Below are 17308 nucleotides of genomic sequence, written 5' to 3' on the forward strand. Positions count from 1 at the left end.
CCCCAGAGTCTCTACACTTGTCAATCATTGACATCACTCGAGTTGAAAGGTAATGATTGGATGGCCGTAAAACTACCCACATTACTGGCTTGTCCAGCTCTTAAGTCTTTGCATCTTTCTCATTTCTCTATGGCTGGACCAAACTTTGAACCAACGGCTTTCTCAGGTTGCCCAAATCTTCAAACTCTGCAACTTTTTGATATTTGGATTGGAAGTGAAAATTTATGTATTAATGCTGTTAATCTCAGAAGCTTGTTACTTTCATTTGTGTTACATGGTGAGGGCAAGGTTGAGATTTGTGCTCCCCGACTCACAACTTTTAAGTATTCCGGTATTCCTCCCATAGTGTGTTTAAAGGAAAATCTTGCATTTCTCGATGATGTATATTTTGATATAAAGGCATACTCACTTAAACGCAATGAAGAAGAGAGTGTTATTCGTTTGATCAACACCTTCAAGGAGTTTCGTCAAGCAAAATCTCTCACATTATCCACCTCAACAGTCAAGGTAAATTGTTTTTACTCACATATCATTAATCTGTTTGAAATTTATCATCTTGCTATGTTGATCTTATTGCTTACATCTCTTTTTCAACCATTACGGGTTGGAGTGGAAGCAAACTTAATCAAGAAAAGATTTGCAAAACTAACTTTCTCTCCATCACTTATGTGTGTAATGGGTTGTTGGTGTTATGTATTATAATACAGAGCAGCATATTGTTCGTTTTCTTAGGAAAATTAAATGTTACAACATCTATAAGGATACTGTTTCATCATTCTAAAAGAAGAACAGGACTCATGCTAACTCATCTTTTTCACATAGATTCCCCTACTAAATTTATGGTTCCCATCTCCACTTATAAATGTGTCTTGTTCTTTTAAACTCTTATGTCAAAGAATTCAAGCATCGGAATTCACCTATGCAAAAGGAAACGGATCATTAATGAGGATAGTAAGGTAATTTTCCATGACAAGATCATCTGTTGTCTTGTCCTGCTAAGTTGTGTAAAATTTACCAAAGCGTTAAAGATCATTTCAGCTTTCTCTTTTAATTGCAAAAGAGAATGTTTAAGCATGAGACACATTGTGTCCTGAATTTAACAATTTGTTTCCATTGTAAGACCCCAGTATGTTCATTTTGATGTTGTTTGGTTCACGAAAATTTTACTGAAAAGAAATTCGGAGGAAATCTATATGTTGAATGTACAAAATTTAAACAAAAAGGTAATTCTTCATTAATACATTGATCTGGTTATTGCTTCTCTAATTATATTTAATAAGAATTGGCTTTTAATTTGTTTTATTGTAGCATACCTACCGGTCTATATTTCATTGGCAGCCATCCATTTATTCTTATAAAGTCCTTGTTAAACACAAAAGGTGGATATATATTGCTAGACTCACTTACTGCATCATTGCCAGATTTGGCTTTGGTTTTCTTCTATTTACTTTTGGAAGACAACAGTGCAAATTGTTTATTGTTGTCTTTTGTCATCTTAATCATTCTTATAACGAACAATGACAATTAGTATCAATTAGATAAAAATGAATGCATCTTAATATGTGATTTTCTCAAAGATTTCTTTCTCTAATTTCTTATAACCATTTCTTTGTGGCAAGATTCTCGCCAAATTTCCATCCTTGCTGGATCAAAATCGATTACCATTTGCTAATTTAAAGCATCTGAAGATAAAAGTTAAGAAGTGGCAAAGCAAGAGGTTTGAAATGCCTGCATGTATCCTGAACTGCTTTCTCAACAACTCTACTATATTGAAAATATGTTAGTATTTTTACTTTGTCTTTTATTTTTTGTTAATGATTAATGTATATTTGACTTGAAATGTGAAATTGATTATCTGATGAGCTTCGTTTTGTAATTGATTTCTCATGGATGGATAGCAAAGTAGCAGGCTGTGACAGTGCTGAGGATAGCGAGTAACTTGGGATTTGTAAACTCTGTCTAAAATTGACTGTCAATCTTTTATGTTGGTCTTTGCTGTTTTGTTTATGTATGGAGCTACTTCTAAAGTTGAGAGAAACTTTGACTGTATAAATGGATGAATTTCACTATCTGATTTTCATTTCTATTCTATCATAATCAAAGATTCTTTAAGAATTACAAGTAGGGTAATTTTTAAGCAAAAATATTTGCCTTAAAGATACGAAAGCATGGCTACTGGGATAAAAAAGTTTGAAAACATTAGAATCATATACCGTTTATTTTCCTTTTTGCTCTTTATGTTTTCTACAGATTTGGGCACTATGTTGCCCATTTAATCCATATGAACATTTTACGTTTAATCAATTATATTGTTCTAGAGCTGCAAGTTTGTAAACCTGATTAAGAATGTGTAAGACATGTACCATGGCATCTTGAGGCATGGTTTCACTCTTCATGGTCATGTTTACTTGGCTACTCTGAAGTCCAACCAGGTCAAGCCTTTCTTTCATGCTAACAACTAAAACCTTGTAATTTTGATATGGGAAAATTGTTAGACAGAATTAAATTTTTATATTTGAGACAAATTATGATTAAGATGTATAAAAATTAAATTAAGATTCAATTGATACATGTGCTTTACAATGAGATGTATGGTGAGTAAAGGTCAGGTTCGTGATCGTAATATCAATATCTTTTTTAAGTGTTTGATTAATGTGCATTTTGTAAATTTTATTGACATTCAATGTATGGAGATACCATGGCATATGTAAGACATGTACCATGGCATCTTGGGGCATGGTTTCACTCTTCATGGTCACGTTCACTTGACTACTCTCAAGTCTAGCCAAGCCAAGCCTTTGTTTCATGCTAACAAAAGCCTTATAATTTCGATATTGGAAAATTGTTAGATAGAATTAAATTTTTAAATTTGAACTACATTATGATTAAGATATATAAAAATTAAATTAAGACTCAGTTGATACCCGTGCTTTGCAATGAGATTTATGGTGGGTAAAGGTTGGCTTCGTGATCGTAATATCAAGATCTTTTTTAAGTGTTTGATTGCTGTGCATTTTGTAAATTTTATTAGCACTATGTATGGAGATGCTTCTAAAGTTGAGAGTAACTTTGGTTGTATATATGGATGAATTTCACAATCTGATTTTCGTTCCTATTCTATCTCAATCAAAGATTTTTTAACAATTAAAAATGGGGTAATTTTTAAGCAAAAACTTTTGGCTTATAGATTCGACAGCATGACTGATGGGATCAAAAAATTCAAAAACATTAGAATCATATACTGTTTATTTTCCTTTTGGATCATTGAGTTTTTATTTTTTTTTTGCAAATTTGAGCACTGCACTGACCATTTAATCCAAACGAACATTTTATGTTTAATCAATTATATTGTTCTAGTGTTGCAAGTTTGTATATCTCAATCAGAATGTGTAAGACATGTACCATGGTATCTTGAGGCATGGTTTCACTCTTCATGGTCATGTAATTACTTGGCTACTCTCAAATCTAGCCAGGCCAAGCCTTTCTTTCAAGCTAACAACAAAAAGCCTTATAATTTGATATCGAACAATTGATGGACCAAATTAAATTTTTAATAATATTTTTATATTTGAACTAAATTATAATTAAGATGTATAAAAAATAAATTAAAACTCAATTGATATTTGTGTTACGAAGTGAGATTTATGGTGGGTAAAGGTTAGCTTCGTGGTTGTAAAATCTTGATTTTTTTGAAGTGTTTGATTGATATGCATCTTGTAAAATTTTATTGGCATTCTCTATATTAAGAATTGTAAATAGTATTACATACGATTGCAATAAGTCAAATAAAATATGTAGCATATATATGCATTTTTTAAGTTTCATTCTACTATTCGACATTTTTCCTATCTAGAGAAAATGTAAGAAAAATATTTAATAATAAATACCATATTGTCCAAAAAAAAAATCAGAGTGGACATTGATGGTTAAAACATAAGTATAAGGTAAGAATCTGAATTTTCATTTTCCTTACCATTTTCTCTCTATCAACCCCTCAAGCCGTTACCTCTCACTCAAACAGTCTCCTCTCCTTTAGAAAACCCAAAATCCCCTCTCTCGCTTGCAAGTTTGGGTGGTCTTGGAAAAATTTAGATGGAAGATTTCAGCGATATGTTGCTGTTTACACTTGGGAGGAGGAACATGACTATTGAAGACAGGATCAGCAAGTTACCTGATGGTCTTCTCCTTAAAATCATGTCTTTCTTAAACACCAAGCAGGCAGTTCAAACCTGTGTTTTGTCCAAGAGATGGAAGCCCCTCTGGCAATCCCTTCCAAACCTTGTCTTCGATTTCGATACTTTCCCTTTCCAACAGGAAATAGATGACGAAGACCAAGAGGAGGTAGAGATGAAGATGTGTTCTTTCAGCAATTTCATCCGCCAAGTCCTTTTCCGGCGTTGCCCCACTGACCTTGTCAAGGTTTGTGTCCAATCCCATATCTATGACCCGCACTGTTTTCTCGTAGACGGATTGCTTTGCTATGCTGTTAAACACAATGTCCAGCAACTCACCTTCCATTCCCGCTCTGATTGCCAATATTTATTTCCCGAGAGCTTCTGGACTTGTCAATCATTGACATCACTCGAGTTGAAAGGTAGTGATTGGATGCCCATGAAACTACCCACATTACTGGCTTGTCCAGCTCTTAAGTCTTTGCATCTTTCTCATTTCTCTACGGCTGGACCAAACTTTGAACCAACGGCTTTCTCAGGTTGCCTAAATCTTGAAACTTTGCAACTTTTTGATATATTAGCGGTGGGTAGTGAAGGTTTATGTATTGATGCTCTTAAGCTGACAAGCTTGGTACTTTCATTTGCATTTCTTGGTGACGGTAAGGTTGAGATTTATGCTCCCCGACTCACAACCTTTAAGTATTCTGGTACTCCTCCGATTGTGTGCTTAACGGATCACCTTGCATCTGTCGATAATGTATATTTTGATATAAAGACACCACCCAGATTTAGACACAGTGAAGGAGAGTATGTTCTTCGTTCGATCAACACCCTTAGCGAGTTTCGTCATGCAAAATCTTTGACATTATCATCGTCCACAGTGCAGGTAAATAGCTTTTACTCATTTTCCATTTCATATTATTGACCGTTTGAATTTATGATATATTATGGTATGTTGATCTTGATGCTTAAAGTGATTTGCAACACTTTCTCTCCATCTGTGCAATGCGTTGTTAGCTTTATATATTATGATACCGAGCAGCATATTGTTCATTTTCTCTTCAACTCTTGCTTGGAAATTGATACAAAAGAGGACACAAACTGAAATGGAAAACTAAATGTTACAGCATCTAGAAGGATATTGTTTCATCATTATAAATGAATAACAAAACTCATCTTGTTCAGATAGATTCCATACTAAATTTACGTTTCTCATCACTACTTTATAAATGTGTCTTGTACTTTTAAACTATATTGTCACAGAATTCCCGTATAGGAATTCGCCTGCAACAAAGGAAATGGATCATTGAATAGGGTGGTAAGAATGAAGAAATTTTCCATGTCAAAGTCATCTGTTGTCTTATCTTGATAAGTTGGTTACTGTTCTCTTTTGTTATCTTATTTTTTCTTATAACGGACAATGACAATTATCGTGATTTAGATAAAAACGAATGCATCTTAATATGTGATTTTCTCAAAGATTTCCTTTTCTAAATCTCTTATAACCATTTCTTTGTGGTAAGGTTCTCACCAAATTTCCATCCTTGCTGGATCAAAATCCATTATCATTTGCTAATTTAAAGCATATGAAGATAAAAGTTAAGAAGTGGGAAAGGGACAGGTTTGAAATGCCTGCATGTATCCTAAACTACTTTTTCAACAACTCTGCTATATTGAGAATATGTAAGTATTTTTACTTTATCTTTTATTTTTATTTAATAATTAATGTATAGTTGATTTGAAATGTGCAAATTGATTATCTTACGAGCTTTGCTTTTGCAATTGATTTCTCAGGGATGGATAGTTTTGAGGATAGCCAGTGACTTGAGATTTGTAAACGCTTTCTAAAACTGATTGTCAGTCTTTTATGTTGGTCTTTGCTGTTTTGTTTATGTATGCAGCTACTTCTAAAGTCGAGAGAAACTTTGGCTGTATAAATGGATGAATTTCACTATTTGATTTTCATTTCTATTCTTTCTCAATCAAAGATTCTTGAGCAATTAAAAGTAGGGTAATTTTAAGCAAAAATATTTGGCTTAAAGATACGAAAGCGTGACTGCTGGGATCAAAAAGTTCGAAAACATTAGAATCATATACCATTTATTTTCCTTTTTGCTCTTTATGTTTTCTACAGATTTGAGTACTATGCTGCCCATTTAATCCATATGAACAATTTATGTTTAATCAATTATATTGTTCTAAAGCTGCAAGTTTGTATATCTGATTGAGAATGTGTAAGACAAGTACCATGGCATCTTGAGGCATGGTTTCTGAAATAACCCATACTTTGATATAGTGATAAATAAAGTTGATCGGATGCAAATTGAAGTCAATTAAAATGTTTCAAAGTGATAAAAGACGAAAGGAGTAGTTTAAGATAAAATGATCCGCATGCGAGAAAATAATAATAGAATAATAATAATTTTATCGGAAGAGAATTTGTGAGATAAAAGGCGATTCAGAAGTCAAGTGAGGCATAATAAGGTATTTTGGGTACCAAGGAGACAAGATAAAAATTTTAGAATAAAATAATATTTTTATTAATTAAATAATATTAAAATATTAATATTTAACCGGATGTCGAAATCAGTCATGAAAAAGGATCATATGGTTGATCCAAGTGGGGGAGAAGAAATACAAGTGAATTTTTGTAGAAATAAGCGATAAAAGTGAAATACGCGTGTTTTGTTAAGTCGAACCAACGCGGATAAGTAAATATTTAAATATTATGGTAATATTGCGTTGAGGTGCAATTTGTATATTTCGGTGGTACACGCATTGAGAAAGGAAGTTAGATGAAAATTGAAATTTTTAGACATATCAAAAGGATCGAATTTAACATATAAAAGTTAAAGGATATGCAATGGAAATTAAATAGAAAAATAAAATTAACATAGAGTAAAATAATAATAGTATGTGTATAAAAAAAAATATTATAAGACCAACATGGGCAGCCGCCCATGTGGTCAATAAAAGAGTCAAAGACTCTTTCCTTAGTGAATTAGAGGGGGGGGGGCGCATGTGAAGCAACAAATGAAGGAAGAAAAGAGAAAAAAAAGATTGTGATGTGACTGGTTGGAACAAAGCTGAATGTGGTGGAACATTCATGAAGAAATAAAATAGTATATATATATATATACCATTGAGTAAACTAAGTAAAGAAGACAAAGAAGAGAGAGGTCGGTTGAGGGAGTGTAAAAGAGAAACCAAAGAACAAAGAAGAAACGAAGAGAAAGAAAGAACAAAGAGAAAGCCAAGAGAGAAAGAAAAATAAAAGGAAAAGAGAGCTGAGTTGAGGGGCTATTTTTGCTACCATTCAAGAAGGAAAAGAGAGCCATTTAAGGGCTGGTTTTGGAGGCTAGACAGTGCCATTTTTCTACTGGTTTTGGATGCCAAAAAGTGCAGAATTTTGTAGTAGAAAATTGAAGGTTTTGAGGTGCTATTTTGATGGTAAATTGTGATTGTTTTGGCTACAAATTTTTGGAGGGAAAGGTGCAGCTTAGCTGCTGAATATTTGAAGAAAAACAAAACAGCAGAGCTGCTGATTTTGGAGCCAAAATGAGCAGCTGTAGCTGCTGAAAAAAATTGAAGGATAAAAAGCTAGGAAAGGGTGACCGGTGGTGAGAGGGAGAGAGAGGAAGAGAGTGGACGGTTTGTGCATGTGAAGAGAAGAAAAAGAAAGACAAACAAGGTTGTTGGACGGTGGGAAAGAAAGAAAGAAAGAAAGAAAAGAAAAGAAAAGAAAAGAAAAGAAAATAACAAAGAAAATGGGCATGGCCCAACAAGCAAGAAAAATGGACATGGTCCAATTAGAAAGAAATGGGAGAAGTCCATGAATAAGAGTCTAAAAACAACAAAGGAAGAAAAATCCAAAAGAAAAGGAAGGTGAAGATTTGGGCCAACTTAGTTTAATTGGGTAAAATTTCTTTACTCTTCACCATGATTTATTTTGAAATTGGATTATATGGAGGCTAAATTATTTTATTTAATTATGCATTGGTTAATTGGTGATATGAAGTAAATTTAAGTTGCTTAGAAGGTTGAAATAGGCACTAAATACCGTAAATAAGTTACCGGTGTTAATACTCTAAAGAATTACGTGAACAAAAGATGCAATTAATTATAGTAAAAATATATTAAGATGTGAATTAGGTGAGTGGATTTATGATAGAATGAGAGAGAGAAAAGTAGAATTGATTCACTAAATGTATTGAATTTAAATGGTTGCTAGGAAAGCTTGTTGAACGAAGTAGGTGACAGGCAATTAAGTATAATTATACTCGTATACGAATTAATAACGACGTAGAAATCCCGCTATTATGAGGTGAGTAACCTTACCATCATTTTTATTATCTAAAGTATGTTTTTATTCGGTTTTGGTGAAATTTTTTGAAAAGGAGTTTAAATGGTAAATTTTTGTGTTTTACAAAAAAAATGTATTTGAATGAAAGGATTTTATAAATTGTCTTAAAATCGAATAATGATTTTGAAAAATAGAGTAATTGGAGACCACTTGTTATATTGTAAATTTATGATTTGAAATCGAATGGCTTATGACAATATTTGCATGAATGGCTGAATTGATATTTGTGTTGAAATGTATGAAATATGTATTTAGCCTTAAAAGGCTGTGAATTACAATAATTGCCATATCATGTTATTGAAATTTATTGTATGGTGGGTTTAGCTTGCTGTAGTGGGCGGATTTCGTGGATCAACCTATTAGAGGGGCACGAAATCCGGATATATATATGTACCTCGGTCGAAGAGGCGCGTAGGGTATCTTTTGAGGTATGGTTAGAGTTCACGTCACGTCGAACCACCTCATGATGATGAACTCCGCTAACGCCAAGGAACGGCTATGTTTTCAAAATAAAAATATGATTTATGTGAAATGTGAATTTTTAACAGCCTTGGCAGGCTCGAGTGTACACCTCTAATTAAGGTGTCACTGAGTACTATTTGATGGCATGAGCCAAATGTTTATGGAAATCATAAGCCTTAATGAGAAATTAAATGAAATACAACTATTTGCATGGGTTAGAATGAATTTTCAAATTGTGAAATACTTAAAAATGGTGGGATATTTGAATTGTCTCCTTTTACTCGGTTTTAGATGATTTAAATGATGTTTGTTTACTCACTAAGATTTTATAATCTCACCACCCTCCTTTCCACCCATTTCAAGCTCAGAGTAAGCTGTAGATAGCTGATTCCATTGAGGGCTTCTATTGGATTAGCGTCCTCCACACAGTAGGTTCACAGTTTTCCTTAATTCTAGTTATTTGTGGGCACACTTGATGTTGTAAATTTAAATTAATTTAAATATTCTACTTTATTGTGTTACAGTAAGAATGAATTTATTTTGTTTTTACATTACAAAAAGTATTTACGTATAACTCTAAAATTACTGTTTATAAGAAAATAAAATATTTTATTGAATATTTTATTTTATCTTCTTATTATATTCAAATAATTAGAATTTCATTTTAAATAAAGGTTTTAGATGCTTAAACTTAGTTTTGAATATGAATTATGCGATTGGTACTTGTTTACTATATTTTTAACTGGTTTCGAAATTTTTAGTGAAAAATGACCAAAATGCCTCAGTGAGACAAAATTTTTATTTTATCAGTTTTAAGTTGGAAATAGCTCAAAATCCTTTAGAACATAATATTTGGCAATAGTTACTCACCAGGGAAAACGAGAAACTGATATTAAGCCTTGCGAGGTTCCGGTTGGCATTCCGAGAGATGAGTGCCCATCGGGGCACCGCGGCGGTTGTCACGGGCTCGAGGGGAGTTCCGGGTCGTGACAGTTTCACTCTTCATGGTTATGTTTACTTGGCTACTCTAAAGTCCAACCGAGCCAAGCCTTTCTTTCACACTAACAACAAAAGCCTTATAATTTTGATATTGAAAATTGTTAGACAAGATTTAATTTTTACATTTGAACTAAATTATGATTAAGATGTGTAAAAATTAAATTAAGACTCAGTTGATATCTGTGCTTTGCAATAAGATTTATGGTGGGTAAAGGTCGACTTTGTGATCATAATATCAAGATCTTTTTTAAGTGTTTGATTAATGTGCATTATGTAAATTTTATTGACATTCTATGTATGGAGATGCCATGGAATGTGTAAGACATATACCATGGCATCTTGAGGCATGGTTTCACTCTTCATGGTCACATTTACCTGGTTACTCTCAAGTCTAGCAAAGCCAAGCCTTTGTTTCATGCCAACAAAAGCCTTATAATTTTGATATTGAAAAATTGTTAGACATAATTAAATTTTTATATTTTAACTAAATTATGATTAAGATGTATAAAAATTAAATTAAAACTCAATTGATACCCGTGCTTTGCAATGAGACTAATGGTGGCTAAAGGTTGGCTTCATGATCGTAATATCAAAATCTTTTTTAAGTGTTTAATTAATGTGCATCATGTAAATTTTATTTGCATTCTATGTAAGGAGATAATTCTAAGGTTGAGAGAAACTTTGATTGTATAAATGGATGAATTTCACAATCTGATTTTAGTTTCTATCTCAATCAAAGATTCTTCAACAATTAAAAGTAGGGTAATTTTTAAGCAAAATCATTTGGCTTATAGACAAGAAGGCATGGCTGATGGGATCCAAAAGTTCAAAAACATTAAAATCATATACTGTTTATTTTCCTTTTTGCTTATTGTGTTTTTTTACAGATTTGGGCACTATGCGACCCATTTAATCCAAGTGAACATTATATGTTTAATCAATTATACTGTTCTACAGCTGCAAGTTTGTATCTCTCAATGAAAATGTGTAAGACATGTACCATGGCATCTCGAGGCATGGTTTCACCTTTCATGGTCATGTTTACTTGACTACTCTGAAGTCCAACCAAGCCAAGCCTTTCTTCCATGCTAACAACAACAGCCTTAAACTTTTGATATTGAAAAATGGTTAAACATAATTAAATTTTTATATTTGAATTCAATTACGATTAAGATGTACAAAAATTAAATTAAGACTCAGTTGATACTTGTGCTTTGCAATGAGATTTATGGTGGGTAAAGGTCAGCTTCTTGGTCATAATATCAAGAATTTTTTTAAGTGTTTGATTAATGTGCATTTTGTAAATTTTATTGACATTTTATGTCTAGAGATATCATGGCATGTGTAAGACATGTACCACGACATCTTGAGGCATGGTTTCACTCTTCATGGTCACGTTTGCTCGGCTACTCTCAAGTCTAGCCAAGCCAAGTGTCGTAACGTGCGGGTCCGGAAACTCGACAGCTAGACGTGGGTGAAAATCGAGTAACTAGGAGTCGCCACCAATCTTTTTTTTCTAGGTGTGATTGGCCACCCTATTTTGTTCTACTCGACAAAATCCTAAATTAATTTTAGGTCTGTCGAAAGAATGATAAACTGGTCTACGTATCTTTTAGATTTGGGTTCAGGAGTACGGTTACGCACGGGAAAGGATTAGCACCCCTGTGACACCCGTTCCACGAACGGTACCATTTAATCATATATTATCCTAACCCATTAGTTTTATTCTTATGTTTCCTTAATTGTTATTTATTTATTTTATCTTTTATTAGAATATTTTATTTCATTTTTTACGGGTCTAACATGCACATGATGCAATTGTGAAATACGTGGCATAAAATCGAGATAATGCCAAACGAAAATCCTTTATTGAGTGTACTTTCCGAATCTGTCCATTGTACTGGTGGGATCCAAAAGTATTCTCACCTAGGGAAATACCTTAGCAACTCGCCTTCGCAAGTTTATTTGGTAGATCTCATCATCGGGATAGTCGTTTGTGCGTAAAAAAAAAACAGTGCTTTCATGAATGCAAATCCTAATACGGGTAAAAGCCTTTTATTAAAGATATTTCTCCGGACCCTCTCATTGTACTAGTGGAGTTCGGAGGTATCTTTTCACCTAGGGAATTTACCGATGAAACTTGCCTTCGCAAGCTTTCTCGAAAAGTTTCATCATCGGGGTTTAGACCCGTATACAGAATATATCTATATGCCATGACATTTAACAATGCGACCATGGTACATGATGCACTCGTAGATTCTATGTTCGTTTCCTATTTCCCACGAAATTCACTACTTCTTCTTTGTGTGTGTTTATTATAAACAAATAATTTACGTTTATTGATTGTTTTTGTATAACCATTTCTATGTCGATATATATTTAACTATATAGATACTTATTTATTATACGAAAGTCAAAAATCAAATTTTTAGACCAAGTATTATTATTTTTTATCATCCGTAACTTGTTATTTTTTTTAATATGTATTTTCTACTTTTGTATTATGATTAACGAATTCATTATTATTGCTAATTTTCTATTTTTTTTGTTTTGTATATTTTGATTAATTGGTCATTGAATATACAGTATTTTATTTTATTTAAAATTAGGAACATTGGAATTCCAAATTAAGACCCTTCCATCGTACTAGTGGAGTCTTAATCGAAACCCCTAACCTAGGGAAGTTTACTCGAAATTGCGACTTCTCGCGCTCCGAATGGACATCCCATCATCGGTATATTATACTTGTAGTTAATGTCATAAAGTATTATCATTATTTTCTATTTTTTAGGGGTTAATTTTCTAAGATTGATTCTCATACCCATTTTATTACTTTAATACTTAATCCAATAATTTCCAAGTTCTTAATTTTATATATAAATCTTTAGCCTACCATTTACTTCATTCATTTATATGTTATTTTTATTGTTATTTTTATATTTGTAGTAAATATTTTCCTAAGCTTCAATTCTTTGTATAGCTAAACATCCTCCAAAAATATTTTTATTTTTTTTATGCTTTATTATTTCTATATTCTTCCATTTGCATTAACCTTCTAAGTCTAAAATATCATAAAAAAATTAAAATTTTATACTATAACAATTTAGAATTAATTCTATCTAATATTCCTTAAAAAGGAAATCATACAAAATGGGTCAACAAACAGATCCATAAAAGGGTTAGGAATTTACCTTGGTGGGCTAAAGCGGCCCAAAGGGTCAACCCACTTCAGCCAACCCGCCACTATAAGCCCACAAATCCTGCTCCCCAAAATGCCCCGTGTTAGTCTCCTTCCCAACAGCCTTCTGTTGCCCAAAATGACGCTGTTTAATGCTTCCAAACCCTAGGTATTTAATCTCTCTTTCCTCCCTTCCTCCTTCATTTTTTCCCTCTTGTTTCTCTCTCTAAAAGCTTCCTCTTTGCCTTCTCTCTAAAAGCCTCCACCCTCTCTAAACCCTTTCTCATCGGCCACCACCCCAAACCGGACCTCCTTAACCGGCGGCGTCGACTACCTCAAATCTCTATCTCTCTCTTTCCTTTGCCGGCCACCGAAAACAGAAACCCCTATTCGCCGTTCGACGTCCCCGATGTCACACCCCAGCAGCTCTCTCCTAACGTGACTCACCTTCAAAACCTAACTCTAACACTCCCAAAAACTAGTTTTCCAACCGACGGCGGCAAACCCTCTAGGCTTTCCTATCCGGTGACAACAAAAACCCCAAAAATCAAAATCTATCCTAACCAAAAATCCCCCAAACACCGTTGCTCTCCTCTTTCCATTGTGTATTTTTTGCTTTATTTTTTTTGGTATTTTTGGTATATTTTTTTATTTTGTGGATTGAGGTTTATTTGTTGCTAGAGACTAGGGATTTTTGATTGATTGTGGTTTTTTGCTACTAGAGACTCTTAGGGATTTTGATTGCCGATTCTCTTTGGTTTTTTTGTTTTAAAAAATTTTGTTTTTCCCTTCCCTCCATTGGTTTGAAACCCCCTTTTAAGAAACTGGATTGTCCAAAAATTTGGACAATCCAGAGGCGAAATCATGCTCTTCTGAGCATGATTTCACATGTCTATGGCAAACAAGAAGGGTTGGTAGCCGGAGGTGACCAGTCCTCCCTAAATCCAGCTACCTTTTAAGGGCACTAATGCCCTGTAATAATGGACTGGATAAGGGGTTGAGCACACTCTCAGTCCCTTCCTATTCATTCATCATTTTTTTTTATTTTTTTATTTCTTATTAATTTTTTTATTTTTTGGCTCTTTTTTTAATTAAATTTTATTATTATTATTTTTTTTTTTTTGAAATAGGTGTCTACACCAAGCCTTTGTTTCATGCTAACAAAAGCCTTATAATTTTGATATTGTTAAATTGTTAGATAGAATTAAATTTTTATATTTTAACTAAATTATGATTAAGATGTATAAAAATTAAAGTAAGACTTAGTTGATGCCCGTGCTTTCCAATGAGATTTATGGTGGGTAAAGGTCGGCTTCATGATCATAATATGAAGATCTTTTTTAAGTGTTTGATTGATTTGCATTTTGTAAATTTTATTAGTATTCTATGTATGGAGATACTTCTAAAGTTGAGAGAAACTTCGGTTGTATAAATGGATGAATTTCACAATCTAATTTTCATTTCTATTCTATCTCAATCAAAGATTCTTCAACAATTAAAAGCATGGCAAAGATTCTTTAATTTGTACCTTTCGTGTTCTTTATGATTGATTATTATGCTCTTAATAATCTGTGTTACTCCAAACTACAAACTCTTCTTGCTATTTTTCAATGTAGAGGCATCACCCTCTAACCAGAACTGAGTATGCATTTGGTCATAAATCTTGCTTATATATATACTAATATTCTTATCAATTTAACGCATACAACATTTGATTTCCAAACTACTCATGTAACTCAATTTGCTTATGAACGCTTACATTGTATTAATTTCTCAAGGTATTGACAAGATGATTAACTCCCATTAATCATGTTACTTCATGAATTTATAACCATCTGCCTTCCCCAACCTCATTCCTTTCCTGCAAGATTATTTACCAAACCTAACTTTTCATTTTGTTTTTTTCTTTTTTTCCATCTAGAGGATCCTCCAAGACAAGCCACACACCAAAAAATAGCCTAGTGAACACCTTCATCCTGTTCCTTGATGTCGACAAACTCTGGAATTTTGCCCATCACGGAACCCACGACTGCCCAATATTTTTTGTCTAAAGGTAACCAAACAAGATAAACAATCTGATGGCAACTTTTGTGCATAGGCAATGTTGACCAATGTTGACTCACATTTTTGGCCAACAGGTAGCTTGACGATGTGAACATTCTAATGTTAACTTTTGTAAACAACAGCTACCTCTGCCATCATACACATCTGCAAATACATACAAGCAGATGATCATCTTCATTTTGTTTCAGAAATGTATGACATTATGAGCATAAATGAAATGCTCTTTAACTTTGTACTACAAACAACAACAACAACTTTTGTTAATATATTTGATCATAACCAACTTTTGTACTTAAATAATGACACTATAAAAGTAGATGATCATCTTTAATTTGTTCAAGAAATGTATGAAATTATGAACATCAATCAAATTCTCTTTAACTTTGTATTAAAACCAATGACAAATCTTTTATTTAACTCGAATGACAAATCGTTTGTTTGTTCCGAACGCAGCGGACAGGGACAATTTTAGTGCTTCTTAAAACGAAATACAATATTTATGTATCCGAGCATTTGACTCAATGAATAGTATATGATCTTTCTATTTAAAAATCAGTATACGAATCTCTCACATTATCAATGTCAATAGTTAAGGTAAATTGCTTTGACTCATTTGCCATTTCATATCATTGGTTGTTTGGATTTATGATAAATTATGTTGCTTAAATCTCTTTTTAACCATTATGGGTTGGTGTGAAAACGTTAATTGGGAAAGGATTTGCAAAACTATTAACTCTTTCTGCCATTTTTATATACTACGGTATGTTGATTTCGTCGCTTAAATCTCTTTTTTAACCATTATGGATTGGAATGGAAGCAAATTTTAGCTAGAAAAAATTTGTAAAACTTTCTCTCTATCACTTATGTGTAATGTGTTCTTGGTTTTATATATAATTATAATATAGAGCAGCATATTGTTTTTTTTTCTCTCTTCAACTCGGTTTGGAAATTGATACTAAAGAGGAGAAAAACTGAAATAAGGAAACTAAATGTTACAGTATCTTGAAGGATAGCATTTCATCATATTAAAAGAATAACAGAACTCATCCTAACTCATCTTGTTCAAATACATTCCCTACTAAATTTATGTTTCCGATGTGTCTTATTCTTTTGAACTGTCATGTCAAAGAATTCAAGGATTGGAATTCTCCTACACAAAAGGAAATAGATTATTAAATAGGGTAGTAAGGCAGTTTTCCATGACAAGGTCATCTGTTGTCTTGTCTTGATAAGTTGTGTAAAATTTACCAAAGTATGGAAGTTCATTTTAGTTCTCTTTTAATAAGCATGAGATATATTGTGTCTTGAATTTAGCAGTCTGTACTCGTTTTAGACCCCTAGCATGTTCATTTTGACATTGTTTAATTCATGAAAATTTTGGAGGAAAGAAGTTTGAAGGAAATCTTAATGCTGAATAAATAGAATTTAAAAGAAAAAGTAATTATTCATCAATGCATTGATCTGGTTTTTGCTTTAATTACATTTTAGTTTATTTTATTGTAGCATACCTACAGGTCAATATTTTATTGGCAGCCATCCATTTATTCTTGTAAACTCTTTATTAAACACAAGAAGTGGATATATATTCCTAGACTCACTTAGTCAAAATATTTTATTTACAGATACGAAAGCATGGATGATGAGATCGAAAAGTTCAAAAACATTAGAATCATACTGTTTATTTTCCTTTTTGCTCTTTGTGTTTTTAGCAGATTTAATCCATATGAACATTTTATATTTAATCAAACATACTGTCCTAGAGCTACAAGTTTGTATACCTTATTGAGAGCGTGTAAGACATGTACCATGGCATCTTGAGGCATGGTTTCACTCTTCATGGTCATGTATTTACTTGGCTACTCTCAAGTCTAGCCAGGCCAAGCCTTTCTTTCATGCTAACAACAAAAAGCCTTATAATTTGATATTGAAAAATTGATAGACAGAATTAGAGTGGCCAAGATAATTAGTTTGATCCTGCCTTGATAAACTACGTCGTTTGTAGGTAATTAAAACATATGTAAAATTAAGCTAAAAATCTGAATTTTTATATTCCTTACCATTTTCTCTTGA

The 17308-nt window shown here is 32.8% G+C and overlaps 1 protein-coding gene across 1 annotated transcript; it reads left to right on the top strand.

The window, feature by feature from the left end:
• Positions 1-4092: 4092 nt before the first annotated feature.
• On the top strand, positions 4093-6083 carry LOC148760586 (F-box/LRR-repeat protein At3g26922-like). The gene is made up of 3 exons (XM_088810556.1): positions 4093-5058; positions 5696-5793; positions 6074-6083. The coding sequence occupies exons 1-3, from the start codon at positions 4093-4095 to the stop codon at positions 6081-6083; spliced, it is 1074 nt and encodes a 357-aa protein (XP_088666682.1).
• The last annotated feature ends 11225 nt before the right edge of the window (positions 6084-17308 follow it).

Source organism: Theobroma cacao, chromosome 10, assembly GCF_053813885.1.
Source record: "Theobroma cacao isolate CCN51 chromosome 10, ASM5381388v1, whole genome shotgun sequence".
Lineage (NCBI taxonomy): Eukaryota > Viridiplantae > Streptophyta > Magnoliopsida > Malvales > Malvaceae > Theobroma > Theobroma cacao.